The 23278-nt window shown below is 49.4% G+C and overlaps 7 protein-coding genes across 7 annotated transcripts; 6 read left to right on the plus strand and 1 right to left on the minus strand.

Annotated features, from left to right (window-relative positions):
• Positions 1-901: 901 nt before the first annotated feature.
• LDX57_004957 (uncharacterized protein) lies at positions 902-2648 on the minus strand (the record flags this gene model as incomplete). Its single annotated transcript, XM_046086637.1, has 6 exons — positions 902-1353; positions 1408-1563; positions 1640-1800; positions 1864-2165; positions 2216-2497; positions 2613-2648. The coding sequence occupies 6 exons, from the start codon at positions 2646-2648 to the stop codon at positions 902-904; spliced, it is 1389 nt and encodes a 462-aa protein (XP_045942602.1).
• A 2849-nt stretch (positions 2649-5497) lies between these two features.
• LDX57_004958 (uncharacterized protein) lies at positions 5498-8554 on the plus strand (the record flags this gene model as incomplete). Its single annotated transcript, XM_046086638.1, has 7 exons — positions 5498-5564; positions 5628-5732; positions 5794-5934; positions 6062-6359; positions 6418-8100; positions 8158-8274; positions 8353-8554. The coding sequence occupies 7 exons, from the start codon at positions 5498-5500 to the stop codon at positions 8552-8554; spliced, it is 2613 nt and encodes an 870-aa protein (XP_045942603.1).
• A 3221-nt stretch (positions 8555-11775) lies between these two features.
• Positions 11776-13146, plus strand: LDX57_004959 (uncharacterized protein). The gene has a single exon (XM_046086639.1). It carries the CDS (start codon positions 11810-11812, stop codon positions 12209-12211), a length of 402 nt encoding a protein of 133 aa, XP_045942604.1. The 5' UTR covers positions 11776-11809; the 3' UTR covers positions 12212-13146.
• An 819-nt stretch (positions 13147-13965) lies between these two features.
• On the plus strand, positions 13966-15165 carry LDX57_004960 (uncharacterized protein; the record flags this gene model as incomplete). The annotated part of the gene is made up of 1 exon (XM_046086640.1): positions 13966-15165. The coding sequence occupies one exon, from the start codon at positions 13966-13968 to the stop codon at positions 15163-15165; it is 1200 nt and encodes a 399-aa protein (XP_045942605.1).
• A 2478-nt stretch (positions 15166-17643) lies between these two features.
• On the plus strand, positions 17644-18663 carry LDX57_004961 (PhzF family phenazine biosynthesis protein; the record flags this gene model as incomplete). The annotated part of the gene is made up of 1 exon (XM_046086641.1): positions 17644-18663. One exon carries the CDS (start codon positions 17644-17646, stop codon positions 18661-18663), a length of 1020 nt encoding a protein of 339 aa, XP_045942606.1.
• Positions 18664-20869: 2206 nt separating this feature from the next.
• PTR2_2 (peptide transporter ptr2) lies at positions 20870-21247 on the plus strand (the record flags this gene model as incomplete). The annotated part of the gene is made up of 1 exon (XM_046086642.1): positions 20870-21247. One exon carries the CDS (start codon positions 20870-20872, stop codon positions 21245-21247), a length of 378 nt encoding a protein of 125 aa, XP_045942607.1.
• Positions 21248-21306: 59 nt separating this feature from the next.
• On the plus strand, positions 21307-22859 carry PTR2_3 (peptide transporter ptr2; the record flags this gene model as incomplete). The annotated part of the gene is made up of 3 exons (XM_046086643.1): positions 21307-21383; positions 21435-22081; positions 22147-22859. The coding sequence occupies 3 exons, from the start codon at positions 21307-21309 to the stop codon at positions 22857-22859; spliced, it is 1437 nt and encodes a 478-aa protein (XP_045942608.1).
• Between the last annotated feature and the right edge of the window lie 419 nt (positions 22860-23278).

The following is a 23278-nucleotide window of genomic DNA, read 5'->3' on the forward strand; positions in this document are numbered from 1 at the left end:
CCAGGGCTCTGGACGCAGTACGCAGGCCGGCATTCGATGCGAGTGACCGCGAGAACTTCGCTGCCATCGAGCTGCACATCTTCATCATACGGGCTCAGTGAAATATCGGACTGTGGCGTTTCATTTGCTCATATCCGACGAGAAGATTCTACTGCACATAACCTTTCATTGCTCGTTCCAGGAATGTTCGCGTGAGGGCACCGAGCGGGATAGGACCTAGAGTAGGAGCACAGAATACGATGATCCTCGACATAACATCCGCTGCCCTTGGAATGAAGTGATGGAGCGCACAATGTGTGATGTTGCTTTGGCCATATATATTGGGCTATAAGATCCGGCCCAACTTGATTCCTGCCGTACTATGTCGGGGGTATAGTCAAGAAACGTACGACGAGGACGAGCAGACGTCAGAGTGACTTACAAAAGGGCAACCCTAACGCTGAGTATTATCTTCCCAATTATCTGGAGTGTCCAGAATATCGGGATTGCTAGAAGCACGATTAGCAAATCGATCGCGAGGTTGAATCCGGCTGATACGTTTTCGATCTTTCCCAGGCTTCTACAAATGCATTGCACGGTTGGGTCCAAGTTGGAGCGGATCATCGGACGGCAGAGAAAGGTATTATTTAGGATGGAGGAAAACGAGTAGTTCCAGCGGAACCACGGTTAAGAACAACTCGAACTAGAAGAGCGAGGCGGAAGGGCGAGGGCTATGGTACTGAACCATCCGGACGCATTGAATATCTGCTATTCAGTATTTGTATCATGCAATTGGATAAGGATTTGGGGAGGAGGAATCCTTTAGATAAGCCGAATTATTCATTGAGATCATGGTGATATATCCCCACCGTGTCCTCCAGCAACAACACTTCCACGAAACCGGACAAATCAATCAATTGTATCAAACACCAACACAGACATAGTACCCTAGCCACAAAGACGTACAAGACGACCCTACATAAGGATTCCACTTCCCAAATTGCGTCGCTGTAATCCCGTACTTCTGTTCAATTGACCAACACGTGTCACCACTAGCCACGAGATGCCATGATTTGCATGTTTTGATCGTGTCTGGCATCGGTGCCTCATCCTTTGTCGCTACGCAGTAATAATACCCCGCCTGTAGATTGCTACAGGTCGATCCCACGGCTGGGTTCCATTTGTAGAACTTGGCCGTCGTCAGGTAGGTGTATTTCTCGTTTACAATTGACCAGCAACTATCGCCTTCCTTGGCTTGATAGTAGTCTGAACAGCCCGCAAAAATGCCGGACTGTGTTGGAGACGGCCCGGTGCCTGTAGTTGTCGTGGTCTTTTTGGTTGTAGTGGTCTTAGTGGTGGTGGTGGTGGTTTTACCTGGAAGCCGATATCAGCACGGGATGAAGTGAGGACAGAGACGCGAAACGGTACCGGGAACGCCAACACAAACCCAGTAACCTGCTTGAAGGTTACTGCAACTTGATCCGACAGCAGGGTTCCAGGCGTAGAAGTTGCTAAGGGTGATGCCGTATTTAGTGGCGATCTTGCCACATTCGTCGCCGGCTTGGACGAAATGGAAATTGTTACCTGGATTCATGACGCCATGTTAGCCTGAGATCTGTATTGGAGTTTAAAGAATGCAAAGTACTGGAGAGACACGTACAATTCGACGCAATGCCACTTTGATGCGGTGAGTGAGGGTCCGTGGTGGTAGTCGGCGGTGCTGTCGTGGTTGTCTTCGAAGTGGTAGTAGTCTTGGATCCGGTGACTCCAACGCAGACATAATAGCCTGCTTGGAGCCCGGAGCAGTCGTTCTTGACAGCACTATCCCATCATGCCATCTCGTCAGAATCATGGAAGTAAGTGGTGTCCCATATGTTGACTCACGGGTTCCAGGAGTAGAACCGATCCAAGGTGAAGCTGCCGTAAGAATTCACAATCGCCCAGCAGGAATCATCTTTCTGTACGTAGTAATAAGAATTACACGTGGAGATCAAGCCCGACTGGGTAGGGGATGGGCCCCCGGGTTTGGTTGTAGTGGTTGTCGTTTTGAGGGTGGTGGAAGTGGTTGTTGTGGCTTTAGTCGTGGTGGTTGTCTGTTTGGTAGTGGTGGGATTGACTGCAGGTGCTTCTACACAATAGCTCCATCCCTCGTTCAAAGTACAATCGGTAGCTGAAAGAGAAGGGTTCTAGGGATACTGTCAGTTTGAGGTACATAGACCAAACTCATCTTGCTTACCCAGGAAACTAATTGGGCCGTTGTGATGCGAAAGTATTCTTCCAGCGCCGCACACGTGTCGGTTGACTCGATAGAATTGGCCCAATAGGTACAGCCGCTGCTCACACCAGGGTCCGTTTCACCAGTGGCGGAGTCCCCGTTGGCAAATTGTAACTCAATGGTAGCAGCATTCGCCGAGCCCAGAAGAGCTAGGATTAGAGCCGAAGAGGAGAGACCATGATGGTTAAGAGCGGCAGTATTGTTGGGGTTAGGCACAAATTTCTCGTGCAAAGGAGGATGGGTCTTAACACTACCCAGAGAGATTTCAACTACTAAATACTATGATTCGGCTGATACATCCATAGGTCGGTTGAAGCCCGATGCTATACCTATTTCATGTTTACTAGGTATATCACACCTGTGATACGGGACCAAGACCTTTACTCGAAGCCATTGCTAAACTAAGCCAATCGAGCCGACATGAAAAGCAGCATATTGCACCTGGAAAGGCAGGGAGCGTGACACCGCACCCCCTCACTACCTGCCGGATAGATTATATCAAACTGGACTATTGAAAGACTAGATGCTGCAGCAATGTGCCAAAGACACTGCATGGTGCATCGCGAGTGTCCAGCCCTCCACCTTCTTCCAGATAGCAGCTCGCATGACACCTGCGTGGTTTCGATGCTTTCTTTGGCTGCATATAGCCCCAGACAGTTGCCACACGACATGCAGTTACCAGTAATGATTGGAGGTTACCATGTCACCCCAACAGAAGAGCCAAGAGACTATATCAACGATCGGATATAGTCTCTGGTCACGTACCTGCGAACCGAGGTTGCATCGAAAGTCTCCCCACTTTACAATGCAAAAGCAAGTGGGTGCGACAGAAAGTAGACCTGCATTAGGAGCGGAGTAGGCAGGCCCTGATTGCCCTTAGGCAAAAGGCAAATCTCTGCATGACCTGCCGAGAAACGTACTTTAGTTAGTCAACACCATGATGGCATGCATTAAGCTGGCGGTTCGTCCCGAGATTGGAGTTTGAAATTGCTTGGTTACATCGTGCCTGAATCCATGATAACCCCTCTATACCCTATATGGCGAGTTCTCCGAAATATAAATTAGGAAGCTGCTAGGCATTGCCAAATAATGCACCTCACTGCAAGGGTCCGCATGTGTATCTCATAAGCTAAATCTGCACATGGGGTTCCCGTAAGAGATACTCCGTCTCCCTCCGTGCAACCAGCAGCTTGAGATACCCACTAGTAAAGATTGAATTTCTGATACTCGGGAAAGAGTTGCCGACACCCCTGGAAATGTACTGTGCTTAGAATGGCTATGATAATTGACGCAATTTACTAGCGGTAATATCCCGATACACCCAGAAAAGCGTTACATATAATTTCCAGCAAGTAAAAATAGCACCAATCTAATGCGGCCATTGGCCCACGGGTTCAGTAGGTAGAGATTTGACCAGTAGCTCTGTGTCTACCTAGTTGCCACTTTCTTGGAGAATTCATTACTATGTCAATTATTCCGGAGAGGAAGCAAACTTACCTATCATAAGGAGAACAGATTTGGTGAAAGCCACAGCGTGTATCTGGAATAATTCATGACAAAAGAACACACCAGGCTGCAATCAGCGCAATGGATTAACATGGAGACAGATCGACAGAATTATAGAGGTGATGCCTAAATTGTATTATTCGGGGGTTGGAAAGTCAACTTTCTGCAGTAGCGCAGTTATCGATGTACGGAAGAATTCAACACCAATTCATCACGGGGGATTTGTTTCAAAGAATGAAGTCAAGATTCTGGTCCGCGTTGAGCTTCCTTCCAGATACTGCCGTCGATGAAACAGGTCAGGGTTGGCATCTTGAAATTAGGATCCTTCTCCGCTCTCTTGGAGTAGTACTGATCCGCGAAGGAACAAAACATATACAAAGACTCCTTCCTGGGCAATCTCTTCCTGGGGATACTGGAAAGAAGACGCAAGAATTCTTCCGAATACCTATTGAGATGCTTCAAATCGCTTTCTCCCGGGAGGACACCCTCATTCAGCAGAAACCTCAGAATACCAACGCGACCAAAGTGAATTGCATAGCCTATAGCGCTGTAAGAGAACCGATTCCCGAGACCTTCCCATATTTCGCACTCAAATTCAGGGCTTGCACCATTGTCAATGAGCAACTTGGTTATGTCGTAGTGGTCTTCTTTGATCGCGAATAACAACGCCGCCCTGCCGTAAACGCCCACATCAAGTCCATGATCAATTAGGAGTTGGAGTAGTGCTTTGTTTCCTTGAGAAGCTATATAACAAACACCCTGGTCACAGTTCATTGGGATACGGTGTTTGAGCAAGAGCTCGACGAGTAGTGGCTGATGAGTACATATTGCTCGCTCGACAGGACATGGGCATTCGTATTCGCCCGGTTGTGCTCCGAGTTCAAGAAGACGAGGGATGACAGAGTTATAACGAGCAAGAATAGCAGCGCCCAATGCAGAGGGGGCTTCTTTGTTTTCTCCCGCAGGATCCAGGGGGGCCTTGTGCTCAATCATCAACTCCACAATCTGCACTTGATGAGAGCGAAGGGCCCAATGAAGAACTGTGCGTAGTTGAGCAGGCGAGCATGCTTGGTTTGGTCTTTTTTCGGAAAGCAGAAGCTTAAGAATGTCAATGTGTCCAGCCTCGGCACATATTAGAAGTGGATTGACTTTTGAAAGATCCCCCGTGGAATTCTTGTCATATGCCACTTCACTGGAGCGTTCAAACGTGGCGATTTCCAGCCCAGCATCAAGCATTTTGGTTGCCAACTCAGTGTATCCATTCTGCGCGGCCCATAGCAGAGCAGAGCCTTGGCCATGGTGCACATTATGCTGACAGAGGAAAAAGTGCAAGCGGTTGTAAATGCTTCTGCTAGTTTGTACTAAGCGATTGATGTCATTTTGGCTTGGTAGGTATCGTGCGATGGAAAGAAGCAGCTCTATCGGCAGTCGGTCCAATTTCCGAGGCATCGCAAACATGAGTTTCAGAAACAGATATAACAATTCAGCCACGCAGATAGGTGAGGGGGGTTGTGGGAAAGTAGAGAACCTACCCAGGATTGGGAGGAGCAGGAATCTGTGGGGCTTGCAGGTCACATGTAGCCCCAAATACCGCGTACTAGGTACGGTAACCCAGTTGGTTTGTATTCATGATATCTATGAATACGCATGTACCCAAACTACTTCGAGGTATTAGTTTGTTCACCGTGAGTTATCTGCGCAGACTTGAGAATATGATTCATAGATTCTTCTATTTCTATGATGACCGAATATGGCTTTGATGGAATCGATATCGACTGGGAGTACCCTGCAGCCGATGACCGTGGTATGTGACTCTCTCACATACCCCTACTATTCACACAGCTCTTTGCGCTCTAATCATTAGCAGGTGGCGCCCCGAGAGACATTGCAAATCTTGTGACCTTCCTTTCTGAGCTCAAAAAAGCAGTGGGTACAAAGTTTGGCCTGACGATTACTTTACCATCTTCATATTGTAAGTTGCCACATGAGCAGGCGATGTTTTATAAAGACTAATGATGACTGATAACTATTAGGGTATCTGAAGGGGTTTGATCTTGTGGGTATAGCCAAATATGTTGAATCATTCAACTTCATGGCCTATGACATCCACGGAACTTGGGATGGCACGAGTGAATGGACGAGCTCCGTCGTCAACCCACATACAAACTTGACAGGTATGTGACTATATCCCCGCATACAACCTTGGGCTTGGCTACAGTGTCTGATGGCATGGCGTGTTTTTCTCGCCGGGTTGTTCTTGTGTGCTTCTTTGCGAAACGTGATGCTGATATTCACATATAGAGATTTCTGATGGGCTTGACCTTTTGTGGCGCAATGGCATTGACCCCAGCAAGGTTCTGCTTGGTCTAGGCTTCTACGGTCGCTCCTTCACGTTGGACGATTCTTCCTGCAACAATCCAGGTTGTGATTTCTACACAGAGAATAATAACACTGGAGGAGCGGCGCCTGGGTCATGTACTGGGACCAGCGGCTTTTTATCCGACTATGAAATTAGCCGTATCATCAAGAACTACTCACCTAACATCCACTACGACCAGGCTTCTGGCGTCAATTGGATGACATGGGCTGGAGACCAATGGTAAGGACGAACGATATCCTTTTAGTATGAGCTATTGACCCTGACCGGGCGGATCCAGGGTTTCATTCGATGATGGTCGCACACTCAAACAAAAAGCCGACCTTGCCAACAGTAGGTGCCTGGGCGGATTGTTCAGCTGGGCTCTTGATCTTGGTGGCCCTGGCTCGCTCAAGAACCCAAATGAGTTGACTGCGGACGATACCGGCATGGATGGCGCCAATGCTAAGGGGGGCAGTGATGGAACTGGTCTTCTTTATGTAGGCCAGGAGGTACTAGGCAACTCGCCCACTTTTACCGCCATTGCTCCTGTCAGCGTCATATTCCCCAAGTCGGTTCTTAGTTCTCCTACAACAATCAACCTGGGAGGTGGTTATCCAACTTCCCTTGAGGTCGCTTGGAGCACCACTAAAACCGTCACTATCGGTACTCTCACAACCGTTACTTCTACTATCACTCGGCATATCATGTCTACAACGATCCCCCTCAAAGACATAACTACGGCCACCATTAACTACTACAATTGGAATATTAGTGATATCGTCACCTCCAGCATCGGAACTCTTATACCAAGTATCGAGATTGCGCCAGTCGTGGTTACAGACGATCCCAACCCGCTCAAAGAGACAGGTGTAACTCATTTACCCCTCGTGACTCGCACCGTTAGTATTCCTCCCTGGCCCTGGACTACCGATGGTACCAAGTTTCCTACAGTCACTTTCAAAGAAGGAAGTCCCCCAGGGCCTACCTGTACGGCTAACTGCGGTCATAAATGTTATGGCTTCTGTGATGGACCCTGCCTACATGATTGTGGCAAAGGGAGCTCCTCCAGCTTTATTGACCCCCTTGATAAGAATCCTCCTTCGTTCAGCAAGTGTTCCGGTCCTGGGTGCATAAATGGCAAGTGTACCGGGAACAGCCTATGCATTGAAAGGGGTTGTACTGGCGCAGATTGCAAAAATCGGATCTGTGTAGGTGATGATTGCATCCCCACGGCCTGCACGGGCAAGGACTGTGATGACGGTCATTGTTCTGGCAAGGATTGTCAAGATCACGGCTGTATCGGCAAAGACTGCAATGGTAAGAATGACGATAATGACGACGATGACAGCGGCGGCGGCGGGATCTCCGGCCTGTGCCTCGGACGCTCGTGTCTTTCATGGGGATGTCTAGGCCCGGCCTGCTCTAAAACCGACTTCACCTGTACTGGTTCGCGATGCCGAATTGTAACCTGCTCTGGTCGTGGCTGTTCCAACGGTATCTGTACTGGCAAAGGGTGTCAATCCGAAGATTCAGATTGCGAGGACAAAGAGGCAAATGCTTGTACCGCCTATATATCCAGCACCCTAATAACGCCAGCTTCGACTTATTCAACGACTACTGTGACCTCTCGGTGCCAAACTATCACCGCCTGCGCTGCTACTCCGACCGCAACAACCCGTACCGTCGACAAGGATGGGTTGGTCGAAGGCACTATTTCCAATATTGGCGTCAGTGTCGCCAGCTCACCATCGCTTGCGAGTCAAGTACGTGATGAGCTGAGCAGTTTTCTTGCATCAGCATTTACTACTACAGTGACTACTACCAGCAAGCCCACGACCACGAAGGAAACAACTTCAGCTCCGCCTGTTCCCACCGAAACTGGGTACGACTGTGATGGATCTGACCGGTGCAAAACGTTTGCCAACCTACACAAATTTTGTGACATGGCCAAAAGCTTCCTAACAGACAATACTGTATACGGGTAGGTGACCTGTTGTGTCCTAGGAGCAGACTAGAGGCAAGAAACTAACAACGGCAGAACTACGGGTGGAATCGATAGCGGGACTTGCTATACTGACGGCAAAAATCTTGGCTTTGGGTGTGGCGTTTTTGTCAAGGGTAAAAACTGCGAGATGACTGGGAAGCAGATGGCAGCGTAAGTGGCACGCCCCTTGCTCTCACTAAAACCTCTTCGAGTTTCCCGTTTGGCTTTGCTGATCTCATTCTGTTGCAGTGCCTACGACCATATCTTCCAGGAGACGGGTGGAGGCTGCAAGATTTGCGGCCGTGCATTCTTTGAGGAAGGTTGTAGGATTCATGTTGACTATGTGACCACTTGCAAGACGACAAACAGTCTCCTAGAGGTATACACTGGAAACGGGTCCGACGTTAGCAGCGCTTCCGAAGTTGTCTCGTCAAGACTTTTACAGCTATAGTCTTGACGAATGCGCAATTCATCACATTCAGGTGTTAAGAAAGCTTAGCAACAATGGCCCGGGAGTAGCAAGCATGAGTTCTTTTTTCATTGGCATGATATCGTTTAGTAGTCTTCGGTAAACATAAGATGGCCACATCTCTTGACGGGATACTCGAAGAAACCATTCCATTGAACAATATTCCGACGCAGACCGGTTTGCAGCCCAATTAGGGCTACAGGGCCTAGAATGTAACCCTGAGTGTCGAATCTTCCATGTCATGAACCAACCAATGCATGCACCAAAGGCTAAAACAAAATAAACCACCTGCCTGATCTGAGATGGTTTTTCCGAGATTACATACTCCGCTAGAAACCCGAATCCACCTATGTTACCATAGGACTATCTACGGAATACTTGACTTGAAATACGCCACGATAGAGGAATTGCCGAATTCGCAAGTCCCCACAGCCAGCGCTCTCGAAGGATCAGATCATCAGAGGATCCAGAGTCAGATGACCTCACAGTCACACTCAAACACAGATGCCCAACACAGCACCTACGGAGTATACCGTAGTCCGCACAGGAGAAAGACCCCATAATCACGGCCCTAAGCGGTGGATCGCATTTAGCACTCTGTACGGGCTACGGACTACCCGTAACTAGAACAATGCAAATGACTAAAAGTCATGTCTGTCAGTGGCTGTCAAACTAGCAGTGTCAAGTCCCACTCTCCACTTTGAAACGCTGGAGTTTGGACTTTGGAGACCACTCAGTGAGGGTTGGTTTCCTTTGAAACAAGGCAATGCTCCTTGATCGCTAAGGGCAACCCAAGGAGATCAGTCAATCATCTTGTTATTCTAATCCACCGGGGTGGGGTGAGAGAGTATGATCCATTTTCTTGCATGGAGTGCGGTGTACTCCGTCCATGGTTAGGTAAAAATTATAACTACATACAACCCCACAGTATTCATGATACAGATAACAGAATACTCTAGAGCCAAGTCATGTCATATCGACCCCATGACCAGCTGATACCATCACGCAACTCATAGTCGAAATATGAATCTGTAACCCCAACATCCAGACATGCACTCTGTAATTGTAGACAATAATGTATGCCATCGCATGTGCACCACAGCACTTATCACTACTACCAGTAACCAATAACTAGTAACTAGAACTACTGTACGTACTTCGTACGATACATAAGTCCCGGAAATCCAACCCACGAGATGGCCCAGTCTGCGTCAATCTCCGTCTTACTGTCCGTACTAACCACTCCGTAACTAGTCTTGAGAAATGCCAGCATGTTCCCTCGTTGGCGCGTGGGACATGCATGATGCTAGTGTAACGGGGCCATTTAGGCACTTCAAAGGGACGCGGTTGGGTGGGAATGCGCCAATCAGTTTATTTAGCGATCGTATACTTTCGGGACTCCGTTTACTGCCTACTCTGTAGTGGGTAATTGTTGAGCGGGCGCTGGGCAAGTGTCTGATTGATTGATTGACTGATTGATGGTTGGATGGCCACTGGTCACTGGCCAGAGTGTCTGCGGCGGACCGACTAACCACCGCTGGCTAATGCATGGGGCTTTTGATAAACATGCATATTTGGAAAAGGCCCGATATGGGGTGGGGGTAGTCAGATACTACTACTACTAGTTGGTAACCTACCCACTGAGTACGGAGTAGATGGAGGGGTGGATATTGATGGGACGAGGGCTGAGAAGATGTCTTGGGTCAGCACGGCGCAAGTGGCGCGCCCGCAGATCTCATCGGGGATTAAACTGTCGTTCTTTGCTCAAATGGAGTCATATCTTGTCAGTTGGAATCGCAATGTTAAATTAAGGGGGAGGCACATGGGAAAGGTTACTCGTCAGCGTTGCATGCCTTGGCTGACTGTATTTCGATTCAGCGCAAGATTCACTAAGAACTAACTGTGTACGGAGTTAAGAGGGAGGAGAGGAGGGCACAAAAAGGCCGCAATCTGTACGACAGGCGCCCAGAAGAGGGGTAACGACTGTGGGCACAGCAGCGAAGAGTACTTCAGTCTCCAGCCCAAGACAGCCAGCCCTAGTCGGGTCACCGTCGCGGAACATGGAAGCCTGCAGGGCGAACCGCAGTCACGGCTGGCGGTGCCCTCCCAACTGTCGAATGGGAGCAAAGAAATTCGGTTTGACCGCAGTCACTGCGCACTTCCAGTCTTTATTTTTAGTCTGCTTTCCATCGCATCCTTTCGGACTTTCAGCCGTCGCGAGACAGCTGAACTGCTGCTGACGGTAACCCTTTAATTTTAGGGCTCAGGGCAAGGGCACCAGTCACGCGCACAGTTCCCCTTGCCCTGTTCTTCCATTCCTTTTCTTAGGGTATTCGGTGCTTTCGCGTAAATCCTGATTCCTAATTGCGGAAACCACAAAAATCACAAACCGAATTCTGTTGAATATTACGGGGTTCGTTTATTTTCCACCCATTCCAGCCGACGCGATCGGCATGCGGCTGGCGACAGCACCGGAATCCTAGGCCCCGCGAGGAATCAGGAAAAGAAAAAAAAGAAACAAAAATTAAGTCAACCTTGTCGAATGATCAAAAAAATGCCACGCCGAATCAGACGACCGAATCGGTATGGAATTCGTACTTTCAGGGCGGAAGTATGCAGGTAGACGAGTTTTAGTGGAATTCCATGACTCCGTATACCTAAAAGGCATCCATGGATGGGTACGGGATGGGTACATGGATGGTACCGCTGATGGGCGCGTACCGACGGGTCAGCGTAAGTACCATACGGTACCGATGGCAGTTCCAGTTTCCACTGGACTCTGGGGGATTGCTGGGGGAAGCAAAACAACAACAATCAGATGCGTCAGTCTAGATCGTTTCCCGAGCAAGGGATAATGAAAACTCTGCCGGTGGGACCTCAACAGTGGAGCTTCGGCTTGACTTTGATTTAGCTAGCGTTTCTTGGTTCTTGGTTCGAGTAGACTGGGCTTGGAGGTCTTGGAGTCTGAGACCAATCCGCGTCGGTACTTTGTGACGGTTTTTCAACATTGCGGTCGCTTTTTGAACGGGTCCGGTCTCGTTTCTGGTTGATTAACTGGATTTGACTTTAGCGGTTGATATCATCGCTCGTCTGTTAGTTTGGTGGGCGCGCTGGAATGACTCCGAACGGTGGAATTAATAATATTGCGACGCCATGTACGACGTCGCCGAGTTTCTCTCAAAAATCAGAATAAAGGATTAGGCGAGAGATCCAGGAGATGAAAAAGCAATATTAATCATGAAAGAAAATGTCTGCCTACCAAGTTTTTTGACTCGTCAGGGGCTTTTAGACTTTGAACCGTGTGTGATATTGACACCAAAATCCGAGCCCTCGTTCTCAATTAGGAGATTAGGAACCAAGGGTGGCTTTGAAGATATCCTCTCATTTCTTCCCCTCTTGATTTTCTTTGATCTATTGTTTTTTCTCAATTTCTACAATCTGCGAGTGTGCGTTTCACATTACCGCTTCTGGGAAATAGTGCATCGCGGCGCTCCTCCGTCGGCGATATCTCTCATGTATGCCATGTCCAATGGACCGCACGATTGGAACCGGTTTTCTCGCTGCATCAATCATGTTCGGTTTGCCATTTGGATTGTCTTCGGTCCCCATTTTTCTCAGGATCCGCCGTTAACTCACTAAATTGCGGTCTGTCCATCGCCCCGTCGCCGTTGCCCAGAGGGGGTGGTTGCTGCCCAGCAAGATGGGCGGCGGTAAAGCCCATCCGACCAACTGTTGCCCAACAACCATGCTTTTTAGTTGATGACATCCGCTAGAAGTTTGATGCCATTTGCCATATGGTTCCACTGGGACAGTAGAAAAAAAAAGTGGACGATGAGCTTGTTTACTGGCTTCCGGGTTTAGAACCATGGAATTTCTGCGGGCTCATCCGAATCGAGTCCATGGGACCGGTCGTCCCCTTGGGTTGTTCTTGTATACCCTCACCCTCACCCGACGCAGGTAGTTCCTGTTTCAGGCTTCCTGACTCAACACCGTGGCCCTGATTTGGATCATCCCTTACTTCGTCACAAACGTGGCCAAACAAAGGTCTGACTCATCGATCGACTGTGCCTTGCCTTTTCATCTCGCCGTCCAATATCCAAGTATCTGTGCCGCTCGTCCACCCTGTCCGTTATGTATGTCCAGCTGGTTGGTACCTGTTTGAAGCCGATAAGACACTCCGGAGGGGAGGTAGAGCATCCCCGGCGAATCTCCTCCCTCGGATCCGGACACTGCAGCCGGTGAAGACCCTGGTGTAGGGACATTGGGCCAATCGAGCTGAAGAAGAGCCTTATCGATCTGTGGAGAGTGGTTGCGCCATGGAATTTCCCCCCGACGTAGGGACGTGTTGAGGCCCGTTACTAGGGTTGTAGAGTTGAGAGGGATCGTAGATGCTATCGCTGTGTCAGAAAGGTGTAGTGGGTTGTTGGAGTCAGTTGATAATCTCAGGATGGGAGGATTACGGGGTATGCCCAACAGGCGCTTAGACAGGACTGCGAGGAGGCGATTTTGATCGTGACTTTTCTTTTCTTTTTTTTTTTAAAAAAAAAAAATAAACATAAAAAGAATATTATTATTTCCTGCTCTGCCTACGGCGTACTGCGTAAGTATATATGGCGTAGACCGTGGCACAGCTCTGTCCCTCTGAACGGAGTCATAATCTTCCAGATTAAATGCGTAATTACTAGACCGGACGGCGTACGAACCGAAAGATACGCCCCCACAGGCGGACGTCCCGTGGTCTTTTCCAATCTTACAAAACCACCTCCCGCCTCTTTTCTCTCCATTTCCCTCTCTCTTTCTCCTCTTCCATTCTTTTTCCCTCACTTTCTCTCCCCTCTCACCCGGTTGGGGTTCATAAACAACCAGTCGCATTATTTCCTGGATATCTTGAACCCCTGGGCTTCGGTAGATCGAGATCGATCTGCCCCCCAGGAACCGGTTGGAAGAGAATCCAACCGACCAGTGGATTCTGGGTCGTTCCCAAGGATCCCTCTTCGCTACCAAGTCGCCTCCCGCATAGCCGCTTTGCTTACCAACTCGCGATCGGTGGAACAACGTTCAAATGCACTTCCAGTACATACGCTTCTGTCCCTCCTCTCCCCTTGAAACCGTCCCGCGGTGACGGTTCTCTCTTCTTCTTCCTCGTTTTCTTTTGATTTATCATCATTCCGATTTCGTTGTCCTTTGCATCGGCGTCGATCGGCTTGTTCTGAACGATATCCTGTATAATATATCTGGGTTGTTTGCCTTTTTCTATATCTTCCGTTTTTTAGCATTGCCTTTTGCGTCGTCCGGGAAAGCTGCCCATAAAAAGTTCTCGATTTCATTACCTTGCGATCTCTTTTTCTCTTTTCCAGCGTCGTGACGTCGATTCTTATGCTCGCCTCGCGATAATGTATCATTATACCAGTCCACCTCCCGGGTGGTCTTTCGACTACATGACCTCTCCTCCGACCTCTCCTCATTACGCCTACTACGCCACGCAGTTCGCCAGTCCCTACGCATCTCCGCGAGGCCCGTCCAAGCGCCACAACCGCAAGGCCAGTTACGCCGGTCCCAAAGACACGGGAGGGTGGCATCCGGGATATGGTCCAGGTTTCTACGAGGCGATGCCCGAATATGGCACTCCGCCACGCAAGCACGAGCCTGTAAGTGCTTCTTTTGGTGGCTATCATCGTCGTCGTAGCACCATGTCCGGTGCCCCGGCAGATCCCTGGGACAACGCTGGCCCTTCCCCGTCCCCGTCGCCCTCGTCGCGAAGGAAATCCGTCTACGTGGATGTGGTTGACGATGTATTCGAGGATGCGCCGCGATACGTTTTCCGCGAGGATCCAGCCAGCAAACCTCGACGATATCCGTCCACGTCTCAGCGCAAGCCAAAGCCACCCACTGATCAATATTTTTACTATACCCAGGTCCCGCCTTCCTATGATGATGCCGATTCGCCCAAGCGGTCTCGTGCGCGCCGTCAGTCTACTTCCACGCGGACCCCGCCCAAGCCCAAGCCCGCCCCGCCGTCCAGCAAGCCGACTCCCAAGGCGACCGAAGAAGACGCCGCTCGAGCCGGTATCCCCCCGGGCTATTCGATAAAGAACTGGGACCCCACCGAAATGCCGATCGTCCTTCTGGGAAGCGTTTTCGATGCCAGCTCGCTCGGCAAATGGATTTACGACTGGACGGTTTTTCACCACGGCGCTTCGACTCCGATGGCTGACGTGGCGGGTGACTTGTGGCTGTTGCTGATCAAGCTGGCGGGCAAGGTGAAGCGGGCCGATGAGTGTTTGGATCGCATCCGCCGTCCAGAAGCGCAGGAAGTCGTGGAGGACTTCCTGGAGAGTGGTGAGCGGCTGTGGAGCCGCTTTAAGAAGTTACTGAGAACCTGTGAACAGTTTATGTGGAAAGCAGCCAAGCGAGAAGGCGGCAAGGGCTCTGTGTCGATGGGCCGCAACGCGGGATGTGAATTTGTCGAATCGATTTTCGGACGCGACCGCGAACTGGAAAACACGGAGAAGTTGATGAACAGCATCCGTCTATGGAACATGCGCTTTGACGCCAACTGCGAGGATATACTTCGACGGCCGACTGCGATATAGATACATCCGATATCTTTCAGTGGAACTCTAGAGTGGACCTGACGAAAGACCCAGGTCAACTTTGTTACAACGATCTACCGACGGGCGGGCGACCGACCGTCTGACCCTACAACATTTCAATTCTTTCGATGCATTTGTCGACTTTGCATTTGAGCGCGTTTGGCTTGGCTATTTTGGCTGGATTTGCTCGTTTGCGTTTGGATCGTCTCGGCGATATGGGCCGCTATCAGCGCGGACATTTGATTTCGCTTTGAGCTTTAACATTTCCTTTGTTCTTTCCTTGTGTCTGCAACCTTTTTATTCTTCTTGGGACGGGGTATTATGCTTTTACCCGGCGCTTGCTCTTCTTTTAGGAGTTTGCATTTCTCTTCTTGCAAGTCTGAGCCCTTTCCCTTATGGCTTTCTGTCTTTCATGATACCATTCTGCGAACGCATTTTTGATCGCTTGACGTCTCGGAATCGGTTGGTTTCGTTCTTTCTTTTAATACTTAATGTTTCCGCACATGACGTGCGACCGAGACAGCGTACATAGACCACCTACTACCATCGTCCGATAGACAGTTCAATTTATTTTCTAGACTTTGCCTTATCCCAGATTATACTGTAGTTATCAGTCTGTTTGATCAATACATCTAATATACTCGGCTACCACCGGCAACCCCACCTCCATCCAATACGATATACCTATTTAGCGCGCACCGAGTAGGGTACCCTACACTACGTATGTGATTGTGATAGCCTAACTCATCCCCTCAAACAACCTGCCTATCAACTTTGGAGTTGAGTAAATCTTTACCCCATATGACCTAGTCCCTCTGCGCCTAGTGCAGTAGGTTTGGTTGACTCCTCACCTCCTACCTACTGTGCAGTGGGCACTGAGGGCAGTTTAGACAGTAAGGTAGGTAGACACCTCCCCAACAATAATAGAACCGACCCCGAACCAAGGTGCCGTAGGACACGGTTCTCGAATTCATTAAATCAGGTCCTGCCTCACTGATCTATTTTCGTTCTAGGTAGGTACTGTATGTACTGTACTTGTATTGTAGATAATACCTACCTAGGTACCTAGGCATCCCTGCCCCCATGGGTAAGCCAGTTTGTAGGTACTCCGTACTACATAAGGCTATCATCTGCATGATGCAATACTCATGTAGGCTCGGTTTCCTGTATGTATGTACTTACTCCGTAGTCATACATATGCCATGCTGGCGTTGGCGGTGCAGGTGCATCTTGCTGCAGTAGTGGCGGTTGCGTGTGCCCGTGCACGTGCGTTTGGTGTACAGCGTCAGCAATCAACACGGTGTGTTGTTAGGTGGGCGGGTTTATGTAAGTATATATGTACTCGTGGGCACTGAGTTCTTATGGTGTATATGGCCTTGCTTTTTCTTTTGTTCAGAGTATCTACTACATAGTGGCTAGATATTGATGTATGGATAGAGGAGCGTAGGTTTTGGTGGAGAGGTTCAGTTATGGAGGGAGTAGCATATCTATGAATGTATGGATGGATGTACCAAGTACCTAGCTTTTGGATAGAGCAGGCACATACTCAGTAGTAGATATACATAAACTGATGGGTGGGTAAGATGGGTGGGTGTCTGCGGGGTTATCCCTTACCCTACTCCGTACCTACCCTACGTATGTACACCGTATGCATGTACATACCGCATGTGTGTGATGTGATGTGATGTGTTCTCGTAGGGTAGGCTGGGTTGAGTTAAGGTAGGGTAGAAGTGGGCTGGCCACGTGGGGGATTATGTTATGCTACATATATTATGCTATGCTATGCTGTGTTAGGAGGGTACCTAAGGTATCTACCCAGGGTATCTACTCCGTAGGTAACTGGGTATTCGGATGGCTCTTAGTAAATACTGGGTATAGGTACGAGGTATTCTTGTTTACGGCGAGGTGAGTCTGTTTGTGGAGGTCCTAGATGGCTTCTATAATGAAAGGACTTTTGAGATGTATTTATTAATATGATTAGATGTATATAGATTCTTTTTCTATCTCCTAGCTATAGCCAGTAGCTGTACATGTGAGAAACTTGAAGTTTAACTGACTTTGTTTCGATTTGGAGGTACTAGTGTGTCTATCTCAGAGTTGAACCGGCTGTTGTTCATATTACTGTACATATTATCCTCTACGTACATAGTCCTGAACAAGCTTGTAATCATTCATTATATCCTCGTATATCAAATGTAGTTTCGAGTCCCTTCTCAGCCTCGTAAATGATGTAACTCTGACAGCCAAGGCAGAATACGAACCTGTCTAGTCTCTTCTAGTAGGCTTTCTCCGAACACGAGATGCCTTATTTGTACCTCGCATTCAAATAGTAATCTAAATGTATTCATAAGTCTTGATTGCATCCAACAAGCCAGCATGTATTCAAAGTAGACAAAATAATCAATATCATACACTCAACTCACCTCTTCATCCCACCCATAATAATCAAACCCATCACTATCAAAACAAGAATCAAAAATGTCCATTCCCTACTACATAATCGACGTCTTCACAACCACTCCCTACAAAGGGAACCCCCTCGCCGTAGTCCCAACCCTCGATTCCCCCCTCTCCACCACGCAGATGAAGCTCCTCGCTCGCCAGTTCAACCTCTCAGAAACAACCTTTATCTGTCCCCCGACAACCGTCCCCGCCACCTACCGACTACAGTCCTTCCTTCCCAACGGTGAAGAGGTCTTTGGTGCCGGACACAACGCGCTCGGCGCGTGGTGGTATATCGTTTCTTCTGGACTCCTGGGCAGCGAAGGTGCTATCGATGGTAGAAAGAGCGTATATCATCAGGAACTGGGAGGGCTGGTCTTTCCAGTTGAGATTACAATGTCTAAGGGGAGGATTATCATCACCATGCGCCAAAATACCCCGCAATTTCTGTCTCGACATCCTGACCCCGCTGCCCTCGGCGTCGCGTTAGGTCTTGATTTATCCGAGATGGGATTTCACGTTCCTGGGACCGATACCTTTGTGTCTGAAGCCCGTGTTGTAACAACCTCGCCGGCGCGCCATCTCCTTGTCCCGGTGCGCGACGTGCAGGTTCTTCGTCGTGTGCGGTTCTCAAGCGAGGCGGTGGCGACGGAGCTAGAGAGGACGCAGAGTCGAAATAGTGGAGTTTACGTGTTTGCGCCAGTTCCTGGCCCTGGCTCTGTAGGTCAGGAAGCGGGGAGTGAGATGGAAGATCGGCCGCGTTTTGAGGCCAGGTTCTTTAGTCCTGGGATGGGCGCTGAGGATCCGGCGACTGGATCGGCGGCGGGGCCATTGGGGGCGTATGTTTGGGAGAATGAGGTGGTTAGTCGAGGGGGTATGAAGCGAGGTAGTGTGAATGTTGACGTTGTGCAGGGACGAGAAAGAGGGAGGGAGTGTGTTATGGAGGTTGGGTTGGAGATAGAAGAGGGTCGGGTGGTGGGGGTGATGATTCGTGGGACGGGGGTTTTGGTTGCGAAGGGGGAGACAGTTGTCCCTGGGCAGAAGGTCATTTTTTGATTGTGTTCTTGTGGGTTCTTATGGGGGGGGGGGGGGATTACTTTTGACTGCATATAAATAGGCACTATATTCATTTAGACAATATTTGATATTTTCTCATTCTCTATATGGAGAGAAGCACATTATCTCACAAATAGTAAAAAGAACAGAAGAGAGTCTACTATGGCCCACCACGTTAGATATACACGGAACCCTTGGAATCAGCATAGAGTTATCAATGTCTGAACTGTTTACAAGTTCTTCGGATTCACCTTTCAGCACTCAAGGTTAACGCTAGCTCTAGTGCTTACTTGCAGCCGTCCAAAACCGCACAGGTGCCGAAGGAGTCCAGGGTCATCTTACTGCACTATTTCTATTAGTGCGTCCAACGTTGACCTGATATAGCTGATATGATTTCTTTTCTTCCTTAATGCCCAAGATATGCATAGTGCGATTTTTCTCGCGCTTTCAGCGACCGTGCAGGAAAGGGGACAATCAACGTGCGCCCCGAAGCTTAGCTTGATAGGGCACGGATGATGCCACCGTCAGGATCAGAGTCGTCCAAATTCTCCGAGGAACCAAGCGCGATGCAACCCTACTTCACTGAACTGGCCGTGCATAAGACAAAGAAACGATAAACCTTATTTTCGCCTTCCAGGACTAGAATTGCCCCATCGCGGCCTCTTTCATGATCAGGGCTTCTGGCGCGACTTGCCTCGATGCTACCCTTTCTGGTGGCGCAGTCATCATATTCTTTGCGATCTGGATTACTCTTCTTGATGTAACTTCAATAGACACGGTGGCATTGAGCAGGGCATTCTTTGTTGAGCTGTAGGCGTTGTGGTTTATGTTTCGAGGGAAGCGCAATTTACCGGTCACTATCAGCGAACATAGCGCTGCGGCGATTCTAATCGCCTGTCATCCTTCGGATAAAAATGATGGGGAAAATAATACGAAACTAGAAAGAAATTCTCCGAGGTGTCACTGGTACCTCGGCCATGTAACCGCACTTCCTTGGTTGAAAGGGGCTTTGTGGCGACGTGAGCGAGTACCAAGGCGGGCTTGGGATGCTTGCTTCCAGCCAAGAAGATTGACCTCTCGGCTTAAAGCTAACCAGCTGTCGTGTATATGGGAAGCTGTAGATAGAATCCGGCCAATGCGTAGTCAGAATTTATTTATGATGCCTTGTAATTTGACCGGGGATCGGAAGTGCATATGCGATTTCGGTTCATTATGGCGTCTCACCTTCACCTAGTTTTCAAACGCATGGCTAGGCCCAGCACTTCTATGCTCATATCCTGTTTTTCTGTCATATCAAGACTGCTCTAAGGCACAAATTGATCCCCTCAGGCGTTGAAGACGCATTGGGAAGTCTTTAGGGCTTGCGCGGGATTAGTCATTTGGTCGTCCTCTTTTGCTCTTCATCCTTCTTGCTTTCCTTTCTTCCCCATCAACTTCCCATCGAGAGCTGGGAGGAAATCTCATTTCTCTGGCCGATCGATAAGTGGGGGCCTTCTGTTGCTCGAGATTTCATATTCCGCCGGTCGCTTTCAGGCGGTCGCCTGTCCAATCTCTGGCATTGCCACGCCGAATCGTTCGTCCGTCTCTCAAATAAACCTCAAATAGATTAATTGCGAATTCAGCACCCACAAAGGAATCGACCGCCGTGAAGACGCAATCATCCTGGCCGCCGATTCAAAATGCTCTTAGGTAAAGCAAATCGGAGAGGGGAAGGTTGGGAAAAGGCCGGATCGCGTGATAATAGACTATAATGAGGCCAAGTATTCGGGCCGGTCTATCTAGGTGCTGATAAGCATGCAGGACAGATCTTAGTCTCTCGAGTACACCAATTGCAAGGAAACCCAGTCTGCACTACTAGCGTTGCATCGCATAACATGGCCAATGATGTCGCCATTCACCGCGGACCTTGTCTTAGAGTCTAGTGTTTACTCCGTCCTCTGCCGCTGCGCTGCTCTACCCCTTACAGTGCACTCGGTGTCCACTTTTGCCGTCGCCGTTGCGGGAAGTCCGAGTCGTTCTAGCCATGGCTCAGTGAAAGTGAACTGATTATAAAAGACGCTCGTCTCATTTCTCACTTCTCGCTGCTTTGCTCTCAGATCGACAGACCTCCTTCCTGAGACACTCTTCCCTGCGGGTGGTACTTCCGTTAAAATGTGTATGTTTTCATCTCTCATTGAAAGTTTCCCAATGACTGACTTGGAGGCTTATGGCTTTAGCAGCACTTACTACCGGGGATAAAGCACCTATCGACTCGACCATCACCTCGACCGAGGCGGTCGAGTCGGCTACCAGAGCTCCTGCAACTGCTGATCCGGAGAAGAACGCCTACGAAATCACGGCTTCGAGTTCGGCTGAAAGTGATGAATACCCCACTCCCACCGAAGAAGAAGAGAAGGTTCTTCGCAAGGTCGCCGGCAATCTACCGCTTGTGTCCTTTTCTCTGTGTCTGGTCGAGTTTGCGGAACGTGCATCGTATTATGGAGCAAAGACTGTCTTCTCCAACTTCATCCAGTTTCCCCTGCCTGAGGGTATGCTATTCTTCCCGGCGTTTAACATTGGCAGTAGCGCTGATAAAAGAACATAGGTGGCAACGGAGCTGGTGCTCCTCCTCGAGGCACACAGAAAACGGCCGGCGCTCTGGGAATGGGTCTCCAGGCTAGTTCTGGACTTACGTTGCTCTTCTCCTTCTTGGCTTATGTCCTGCCTATCCTTGGTGGATGGTGAGAAAGCCACGTCCTATCAAACGATTGTTGATTGCTAAGACATGATAGGTGGGCCGATGTATACGTCGGTCGATACTACGCCATCTGCGTCGGCGTGGGGATCTGTGGTGTGGCTCATTTGATTCAGATCTTCGGCGCTCTACCCTCCGTGCTGGCAAGAGGGACTGGAAATTCTGCTCCGCCATTTATCATCGGTCTGCTGTTACTGGCACTTGGTGCGGGAATATTCAAGCCTAATATTGCACCCGTTGTTCTCGATCAAAACCGTCACCAGAAACCCTATACCAAGGCCCTCAAGTCAGGCGAAAAGGTCATCGTGGATCCTGAACTGACCAGCCAGCGCACGATGCTGATCTTCTATGGGTTTGTCAACATCGGTGCCTTCTTCATGCTTGCCACTACATATTCGGAGAAATATATCGGCTTTTGGCTCGCCTTCTTGCTTGCAGGCATCATCTACTTCCTCCTTCCCATTCTTCTTTTTGCGGTCTACAGGAAGACCTACCGAACGCCGCCCAGTGGACACTCCGATCTTGGCAACTCAATCAAGATTATCGCCACAGCTCTTCGACGCAACAAGTTCAAAGTATGGAAGAAGAATTTCTTCGACGCGGCCAAGCCCAGTGTCCTCGCGGCTGAGGGTATACAAGTGAAATGGACCGATAAATTGGTCGATGACGTGCGCAGAACCGTCGGTGAGTACCTTCAGATCCATACTGCATAAACTTCCTACTTGGCGAGACTAACAAATCACCAACAGTGGCCACCGAAATCTTCTGCTACTTCCCCATATGGTACATGAACGACGGTGGTATCGGCTCCGTGTCCTCCAACCAAGGCGCCTCGATGGTGACCAACGGCGCACCCAACGACCTCCTCAGCAACTTTAACGCCCTCACCATCATCGTCTCAGTCCCCTTCCTCTCCTACGTTTTCTACCCCCTCCTCACCCGCTACAACATCAAATTCGGCCGCATCAGCCGCATCACCTGCGGGTTCATCATCGCCGGCATCTCCGGCCTCATCGGCGCCCTGGTGCAATGGCGCGTCTACAAGACCTCCCCTTGCGGCTACCAAGCCTCCACCTGCGACGACGTCAGCCCGCTCAGCATCTGGTGGCAGATCCCCAACACCGTCCTGGGCGCCTTCTCCGAGTGTCTCTGCAACGTAACCGCTTACGAGCTCGCCTATGCCCGTTCCCCGCCCAGCATGCGTGGCCTCGTCATGGCCATCTTCCTTTTCATGAACGCCCTCTCTAGCGCTTTCGGCGAGATCCTCATCCCCGTCACCAAGGACCCCTATCTCATCTGGATCTGGGGCGCGCCGGCCGTCGCCCTGGCCCTGCAGACCATCCTCTTCTGGTTCCGGTTCAAGCACCTCAACGATGACAAGTACATGATTGATGAGAAGGATTATGAGCAGGATGATACGGCTGCAATTGTGGGTGAGGCGCGGGATGAGAAGAGAGCTTGATTGCTTTCGATTCGGTTTTGTTTCTATTTGATACCCTAGGTGTTGTTTGTTAGGAGGCTTAAGTAGGATGGGCATCTTGCCAAGCTAGCTATTACCTACTTGCCTGGATTAGTAGCATATTAACGCGATAATCATGGTTGAATCAACTTCAGGTCTGAAGAGGGTCAGGAAAGTCTCGGTTTATTCAATGAGAATGCAATGTGTTACGTTGACTGATCAATTTATCAGTTGTTATTTGCTCGATCTTAGTACCCACCCCCCTCATCACGTTTTAATCACTAGGTAAAAGACCCCAAGTACGACCTAAGGGTAGATTAGACCTTATTAAAAGGATAAGCAATTCAATGCCAATGCCAAAAGTAATAGTCATCTGAACACCAGCTCACCTTACAATTTGGGCTTGTATTGCTTCCTCGCAA

Source organism: Aspergillus melleus (assembly GCF_016097325.1).
Source record: "Aspergillus melleus strain CBS 546.65 chromosome Unknown contig2, whole genome shotgun sequence".
NCBI classification, from domain to species: Eukaryota; Fungi; Ascomycota; class Eurotiomycetes; order Eurotiales; family Aspergillaceae; genus Aspergillus; species Aspergillus melleus.